Source organism: Corapipo altera, unplaced genomic scaffold (assembly GCF_003945725.1).
Source record: "Corapipo altera isolate COAL_440 unplaced genomic scaffold, ASM394572v1 293, whole genome shotgun sequence".
Classification (NCBI taxonomy): domain Eukaryota; kingdom Metazoa; phylum Chordata; class Aves; order Passeriformes; family Pipridae; genus Corapipo; species Corapipo altera.
Window position 1 is genome coordinate 1212 of NW_020885113.1, and position 8533 is coordinate 9744.

Below are 8533 nucleotides of genomic sequence, written 5' to 3' on the forward strand. Positions count from 1 at the left end.
CCCCTGGGGCCGCTCCTGCCCTTCCAGGGAGCTGATGGAAAAAGGGAGAGAGGCTTTGGCACGGGCAGAGAGGGATAGGGCAAAGGGGGGTGGGTTTAGACTAAAAGAGAGGGGTAGGTGGGATTTTGGGAAGGAATTCCTGGCTGGGAGGGTGGGGAGAGGCTGGGATGGATTTCCCAGAGAAGCTGTGGCTGCCCCAGCCCTGGAAGTGTCCAAGGGCAGGTGGGAGAAGAGGAGGCTTCAGGGAGAGCTAAGAGCCCCTTCCAGGGTCTGAAGGGGCTCCAGGAGAGCTGGAGAGGGACTTGGGATAAAGGATGGAGGGATAGGACACAGGGAATGGCTTCAAAGTAAAAGAAGGGAAATTTAGATGAGATATTGGGAAGGAATTCCTGGCTGTGATGGTGGAGAGGGGCTGGGATGGAATTCCCAGAGAAGCTGTGGCTGCTCCATCCCTGGAAGTGTCCAAGGCCAGGTTGGAGCACCCTGGGCTAGTGGAAGGTGTCCCTGCCCTTGGCAGGGGGTGGAGTGGGATGATCTTTAAGGTTCTTCAAACCCAAACCAGTCTGGAATTCTTTTATCTGCCTCCTCAGCATCCCAGGGCCATCCCAAGGCTGGGTTTCAATCCCAGACAGCAGGACATTGATCTCCAAGGGCTGTTTTGGCTCCAGAGCTCTGTTTATCCAGCCTGTCCCGGGTGCTGCAGGGGGAGAATCCCCCCCTTGGCCTCTCCCTCGCATCTCCCGCTTTTCCTGCTGCTGTTTTTCCCCCTTTCCTCCCCTCCAAGGCTGGAGCCCCCCTGACCCCCCCTCCTGTCTCCCTGCAGGACCCTCAGCCCCAGAGCAAGAAGCTGAGGACGGAGAGCTGGGAGAGGAGTGTGGGCAAACTCAACAGCAAGGCCCAGCTGGCTGGACTGGTGTCCCTGAGGAAGCAGAAGGCAGATCCAGCCCTGGAAAACGGGATGAAGAGCCAAAACACCGGTACCTGCCTCAGGCTGGGCCCTCAGGGGAGGCTCTGGCAGCTCCCAAGGGGGGTTTGACTCCGTTTTCAGAGCTTGGGGTGAAGCTCCTGCTGTAAGAACTGGGGGCTGTCCGTGCTTCCAAGGGTTTTCCCGGCTCCTTCCGGGCTCCTGGCGCTGAGCCACGGCCTTGGGGGCTGATTGTCAGGGCACAGATGGGACCCTGGGAGCGTCACAACAGCGGGATAAGGGCTGGGAAAGCAGGAGGGTTGCTTTGGTTTGGGGGCCTGCTGATAAATCCTGGGAAACCGGGGGAGTTGGGAAGCTTTTGGGGGCAGAAAACAGGCTGAGTGGCTTCCCAGCACCCAGAGAGCCAGAGGATCCCTGGATTTGGGGAAGGATGGGATTCATTGGTGCTGGGCTGGGTTATCCTGAGCCTTTGGCTTAGGGAGTCCCTCTGTGGGGGATCCCTGAGGGGGAATTTAGGGGATCCTGAGGGGGGATCAGCTCCTAGGGGATCCCTGAGGGGGGTCAGCTCTTGGGGGGATCCCTGAGGAGGGATCAGCTCTTGGGGAATTCCTTGAGGGAGATCAGCTCTTGGGGGATTCCTAAGGGGAGATTTGGGGGATCTCTGAGGGAGCATCAGCTCTTGGGGAATCCCTGAGGGAAGATCATCTCTCTGTGAGATCCCTGAGGGGGATCAGCTCTCTATGGGATCCCTGAGGGGGGATCAGCTCTTGGGGGATCCCTGAGGGGAGATTTGAGGGATCCCTGAGGGGGGATCAGCTCTTGGGGGGATCCCTGAGGGGGATCAGCTGTGGAGAGAGAAGGGGCTCCACAGACCTTGGGCCAACATTGAGGGGTGTGGGGGCTCCATGTCCACCTGATTTATTCCTGTAATTCCCATCAGGATCAGGCCTGGGGTGAATCCCTGGATGGAGCCTCTGGGATGAGGCCAAGCAGGCTGGTGGGATTTGCCATGGGGGGGCTGTCCCTGCTGGTGTCTACCCTCTCCCTCCTCTCCCAGGCTGCAGGGGGCTGTCCCTGATGGTCTTCCCTCTCTCCCTGCTCTTCCAGGCTCCATTTCCACCCCGACCAGCACCTCCACGTCCTCCCTCAGCTTGTTGGGGGCCTACTCGGACAGCGAGGACAGCGAGGACTGAGGAACCACCTCAGCAGGATTGGGATGTTCCTGGATGGCAACAGCTGCCCCTGGAGCCCCACGTGGAGCTGGAAGCACAGCCTGGGCCTAGGGAATTCCAGGCCAGCTGCTGTTCCCAAATCCTGACCCGCAGTGCCCGCCCTCGCTGCTGGCACACGGAGGAGCTGCTCCCGTGGGAAGGGGGTTTCCCTGGAGCAGGGATCCTGTGGGAAGCCTCTGTGCCCAATCCCAGCATCCAGCCAGCCCGGTGTGTGTCCCAGCCCTGCTCCCAGAATGTGTTGGGAAGCACAGGACTCTGCTGTCTCCATCCTGGGGGGGCCCAGGCCCTGTTTTGGGGGCTCACCGACCCTCCCACAGCAGTGAAGGGACCTCAGAGCTGCCCTTCCCACTGGGATGTGGAGGCAAGGTGGGCACTCACCCCTCTGCCACCTCAGGAGGGCCCACCACCCCTTTTTTGTCCCTGGAGCCCAAATCCAGTGTCCTGGAGCTGTGTTGTCTCTGCTCCAAGTGACCCTGAAACCCAAATCCAGTGTCCTGGAGCTGTATTGTCCCTGCTCCAAGTGACCCTGGACCCCTTTTCTGTCCCTGGAGACCAAATCCAGAGTCCTGGAGCTGTGGTGTCCCTGCTCTGAGTGACCCTGAAACCCAAATGCAGAATCCTGGAGCTGTGGTGTCCCTGCTCTGAGTGACCTTGGACCTGTTTTCCATCTCCTGGGGGGCTCAGATCCCACCTTTGTGACTGGATCCTGCCCCCCAGCCCCGGGGGGCTCATCCAGCCCCACACTTTGGGGGTGGGGGTGTCCTGCCAGCAGCCCCCTCCCCTCCCTGAGCCCCCCCCCAGATGTCCCCAGGAGCTCAGTGACAAACCCCTCCCTGTCCTTCCCTGGCTCCAGCAGCCACAACTCCGGAATAAATTGGATTTGTCAGAGCCAGTTGCTTCCTGATCTTCCAGAGGGTGATTTGTACGTGGGCACCGGGGCGGGTCCTGCCCCTGGGGACCCCCCACCCACCCAACTGGGGGCTCCCCTCATCGAGGCACCCCCTTTGCTAATTGCTGAGCGCTAATTAACCTGCTCTCAGAGTGCTCTGGTGGGGGTTGGGGGGCCGGGGGGGGCTGTGGGGTATCAGGGAGAGCCAGGGAGAAAGGCAGCCCCCCCCAGTCCCAATTAGCATTCCATGCACATTCCCTGTAATTGGCCTCTTCAGACATTAATGAGCCTTGGGCTCGGCCCTGAGCTTTTGGGGGGGTCAGGACTTGGGGGTCCCTGGCTGTGTCCCCCCATCCCAGACGTGTCCTACTCCCCCCTCACCCCTCCCAGCACCCCCTGGCACCGCGTGGGACCCCCGAGGAGGGACCCCCCGAGAGGGACCTTTGTTCTGGGGACAATACGAGGGGCATGGCCGGGGGGGGACCCCAAACCTCCGACCCCCCCCCCAGTGTGGTGTCTGAGCCCCCCACCCCAAACCCCGGGGCAGCAGAGCCCCCCGTGCCCCCCTTGATGAGCTCCCCGGGAGGGCAGGGGGTGACCCTGACATTGGGGGGGGCTCCCTGTGCCCCCCAAACCCCCCGGGCTCAGTGCCCCCCCCTCCCGAGCCGTTTCCCCGCCCCCCCTGGGGCAGCCCCGGGAGCCCAGAGGGGTCGGTGGGGGGGTCCCTATGCGGGGGTCCCGGTGACCCCCTCACTTCTCCCACTGTCACACGGCGGGGGGGTCTTTCCCGGTGCCACTCGGGGGTCCCGCTGTCACTTGGGGGTCTCGGTGTCACTTGAGGGTCGCGCTGTCACTCGGGGGTCCCGCCGATCCCCATCACTCGATGGGGAGGGGGGTCACCCATCCCCTCCCGGGGCTGCTCCACTGGGTCCCGGTGACCCCCCCCCTTCTCCCACTGTCACACGGCGGGGGGGGCTTTCCTGGTACCACCTGGGGGTCCCGGTGCCACTCGGGGGTCCCGGTGCCACTCGGGGGTCCCGCTGCCCCCCATCACTCCGGGGGGGGTGAGGATCACCCGTCCCCTCCCGGCGGGGTCCCGCCGTGTCCCCCCCCGGTGGTCTCTCGCCCCCCCCCTCCCCGTGCCGGTGCCCCCTGCGAGGCGGGGGCTGGGGGTGGGCTCGGGGGGGGCCGGGGGGCTCCGGTCCGCGCAGCGCGGCGGCGACACAAAGCGGCTCCGGCGGCGGCGGCGGCGGCGGCGGCGGTGGGGGGGTCCCGGTGGGTGCCGGGGGGGTCCCGGGGCGGTGCCGGGGGGGTCCCGCTGTCGCTCCCCCCGCCATGGCCAAGTGGCTCCGGGAGTACCTGGGCCGGGGGGCCCGGCGCTCCCCCCCCCGCCCGCCACAGCCCGACTACAGCGGTACCGGTACCGGGGGTCCCCCCGGAGCCCCCCCCGCCCTCCGCGGCCCCGCAGCCTCCCCCCGGCACCGCCTGGTGCGGGTGGGGGGCGCGGGGCCGGGGGGCGGCCCCCGCAGGATGGAGCAGGTAGGACCGGGGGGCACCGGGGGGGCACCGGGGGGGCACCGGGGGGAAGCGGCGGCAGCGGGGAGGGAGGTGAAAGGATCGGGGGGCAGTGGGACAGCGGGTTGGGGGGGGGGGCTGGGGAGCGGAAAGGGGGACACCGGGAGCACCGGGAGCACCGGGAGCACCGGGAGCAGGAGCGGGGGAACCGGGGGGGGGGACAAGGGAGGTGGGTTTGGGGCACAGAGAGAGAGCGGAGGGGTGGGGAGAGGGGATGGGGGTCACCAGGGGGCACGGAGGGGATGGAGGGCGAGATGGGGAAGGGGGGCCGGGGAGAAGGAGCGGGGGAGAAGGAGCGGGGATGGAGAAGCGGGGGGAGCCACGGGGTCGGGGGGAAGGGGGTGAGGGGGGCAATGGGGCACCCAGAGAGGACTTGGGGGCACTGGGAGAGCGAACTGGGGGAACCTGGGGGGGCTGGCGGAGTCCCTGGGAGAGGGGGAAGGGGAGAGGGGTCGGGGGACAAAGGGAGCAGGTGGGAGGGAGCGGGGAAGGGGCTGCGGGCACCCAGCGCTGGGCTCGGGGGGGCCCGCGGGGTCCCGGGAGGGCACCCAGGGCACGGGCACCTGCCGGGGGGTCCAGGGGGATCCCATCTCACCCGGGGCACCCACCGGGCCACCCACCCACCTCCCCAGGGCCCTGGTGAGAGCGAATACTCTGAGCCCTTCGAGGGGGAGCAGGACCCCGCGCCCGAGGGCGGCTGCGAGGACGAGCCCGCAGGTGGGTGACACCCCCGGCACCCCCAGCACCTCCCCCGGGGGGGTCCCGGGGTGACTCCCACCGCCCCGTCCCGCCGCCCCCAGGGTGCCCGCGGCAGGGCGAGGGCCGGCGGGGGAGGCCCCGGCGGGGACCGCAACTCTACGACACCCCCTCCGAGGAGTGGGAGGCGGCCGGGGAGGGTCCGGGGGGGCCCCCGGCCCGGGAGAGCCGCCTGCCCCGCGACGACGAGCGCCCGGCGGACGAGTACGACCAGCCCTGGGAGTGGAAGAAGGATCACATCTCCCGGGCGTTCGCAGGTGACGGCGGCCCGGGGGGGCTGGGTGACACCTTGGGGGGCTGGGTGACACCCCGGGGTCCCCATGGGTACCACCCTGGGGTCCTACATCTCCCGTGGGTACCACCCCAGGGTCCTGTATCTCCCATGGGTACCACTCCTGGCTCTCAGTATCCCCCCACCTCCTGTGGGTACCACCCTGGGGTCCCCCAGCTCCCATAGATACCACCTTGGGGTCCTACATCTCCCATGGGTACCACCCCAGGGTTCCCAACTCCCATGGGTACCACCCTGGGGTCCTATATCTCCCATGGGTACCACTCCTGGCTCTCAGTATCCCCCCAGCTCCCACGGGTACCACCGCAAGGTCCCCCAGCCCCACATCCCCCAGTGCCCACGGGTATGGCTCTGCAGCCCCACAGAGGGTGCCTCTCCTGCCCCCCACCATCCTCCAGCACCCCTGGGTACCACCCCAGGGTCCCCCAGCTCCCGTGGGTACCATCCCTGTCCTCCAGCATCCTCCAGTGCCCATGGGGACCACCCCAGGGTCCCCCAGTTCCCATGGGTGCCTCTCCTGCCCCTCCAACATCCTCCAGTGCCCATGGGGACCACCCCAGAATCCTCCAACCCTTTATCCCAGAGATGCCATGGGTGCCACTCCTGGGGTCCCCCCACTCCCATGGGTGCCACTCCTGCCCCCCCAGCATCCTCCAGTGCCCACGGGAACCACCCCAGGGTCCCCCCACTCCCATGGGTGCCTCTCCTGCCCCCCCCCATCCTCCAGCGGCACCCCATGATCCCCCAGCCCCACATCCCTCAGTGCCCATGGGTGTCACCAACACCCCGTGACCCCCAGATCGCTCCCAGCCCCGGTGCCCACGGGTGGTAACGGGACCCCAGGGAGGGGCAGAGCCCCGGTGGGGACACCCCTGGGCCGTCCCTCGGTGGTGTGGGACCAAGAGGTGCCCCCTCCCAAGCAACAGGCAGGGGTGGGGTGACCCCCCCTTTGCCCTGCAGTGCAGTTTGAGAGCCCCGAGCGCTCGCCCAGCCTGTCCCGGCAGCTGCCACGGCCCCCCCGGGCCCCCCCGGGCACCAGGCCGGGCTGCCCCCCCAGCCCCCGGCACGTGGACACCTCACTGCCCCTGGAGAAGCAGGCGTGAGTCTGGGGAGGGCCCTGCCCAGGGGGTGGCATTGGTGCCCTGGTGACACTGCATGGGGTGCAGGAGGCTCTGGGGGGCGGAGGGTCCCCCATGAGTGGGTGGGTGGTTATGGGGTGGAGGGTGTCTCGTGGGTGGGTGGGTGGTTATGGGGTGGAGGCTGTCCCATGGCATGGAGGGTGGGTGCCCCATGGTATGGGTGGGTCCCCATGGCATGGAGGGTGCCCTGTGACGGGGGAGGGTCCTCATAGCGTAGGGGGTCCCTTTGATGGGGTTTGGGTGGAGGGTGTCCCATGGCATGGTTGGCTCCATGGTGTGGGAGGTGCCCCATGGTATGGTTGGGTGGCCAATACCATGGTTGGGTGGCCAATGCCATGGGTGGGTGGCCCATGCCACAGCCAGGTGACCAATGCCACGACTGGGTGGCCAATGCCATGTCTGGGTGGCCCATGCCATGTCTGGGTGGCCCATGCCATGGTTAGGTGTCCATGCCATGATTGGGTATCCAATGCCATGGCTGGGTGGCCAATGCCATGATTGGGTGGCCAATGCCATGGCTGGGTGGCCCACACAATGTCTGGGTGGTCCATGCCATGGCTGGGTGCCCATGCCATGGGTATATGGTCCATGCCATGACTGTGTGTCCAATGCCATGATTGGGTGGCCGATGCCATGGCTGGGTGGCCCACATGATGTCTGAGTGGTCCATACCATGGTTGGGTGCCCATGCCATGTCTCGGTGGTCCATGCCATGATTGGGTGGCCCATGCCATGTCTGGGTGCCCCTGCCATGGTTGTGTGTCCAATGGCAATGCCATGGCTGGCTCCACGCCGTGGGAGATGCCCCATGGCACAGACAGGTCCCCGGGGGGTTGCCCTCCGTTAGTGACAGATCCAAGCGGTGGGGACGATCCCCCACAGCACAGAGGGTGCCCCTGGTGCCCTGTGGTGACCCCTGGTGACCCCTGGTGCCCCGTGGTGACTCCCAACCCCACACAGGTGGTACCACGGCCCCATTGGGCGGGCGGGCGCCGAGACGCTGCTGGCGCTGTGCCGCGAGGGCAGCTTCCTGGTGCGGGACTGCGAGACCAGCCCCGATGACTACTCACTGTCCCTGCGGTGAGCCGGGGGCTGGGGGGGCACAGCACAGCCCCGGGGGGACATGGGGACAGCCCTGGGGGGTGCCCGGGCAGGGGGCAGGGCCGGGAGCAGGGTGATCACCCCCGTGTCCCTCACCGTGTCCCTGTCCTGGCACAGCTCCACACGTGGGGCCAGGCGGGATGGGCACAGGACCCCTTGCCTGGGGTGGGGGCCCCACAGAGGTGCCACCCCCTGCCCCTGCTCTGGGTGGTGTCCCCATCCCTGCCCCCATCCCCCCCCCCCCCCCCTGCTCTGTTTGGTGTCCCCCATCCCCATTCCCATCCCCATTCCCATTCCCATCCCTTGCTCTGCCTGGTGTCTCCGCATCCCCACCTTTGTCCCCACTCCTGTCCCAAACCCCATCCCTATCCCTGTCCCTGCCCCAATCCCAGTCCCCATCCCCATTCCCATCCCTTGCTCTGGATGGTGTCCCCCAGTCCCCATCCCTATCCCTGTCCCCATCCGCATCTTTGTGCCCATCCCTCTTCCAATCCCCACCTTCGTCCCTGTCCCCATCCTGATCTCCATCCATGTCTCAATCCCCATCCCTGTCCCAATCCCTCTCCCTATCCCTGCTCCAATCCCAGTCCCCATCCCCATTCCCATCTTTGTCCCAATCCCTCT

The 8533-nt window shown here is 66.9% G+C and overlaps 1 protein-coding gene across 1 annotated transcript in view; it reads left to right on the forward strand.

Moving 5' to 3' along the window:
* The first annotated feature begins 4381 nt into the window (after positions 1-4381).
* SHD (Src homology 2 domain containing transforming protein D) overlaps positions 4382-8533 on the forward strand; it is a 4452-nt gene continuing 300 nt past the window's right edge. Inside the window, exons 1-5 of the mRNA XM_027669884.1 lie at positions 4382-4585; positions 5254-5338; positions 5422-5634; positions 6630-6768; positions 7769-7888. Coding sequence (XP_027525685.1) covers positions 4382-4585; positions 5254-5338; positions 5422-5634; positions 6630-6768; positions 7769-7888 — 761 coding nt within the window. The remainder of the gene's footprint in view (positions 4586-5253; positions 5339-5421; positions 5635-6629; positions 6769-7768; positions 7889-8533) is intronic.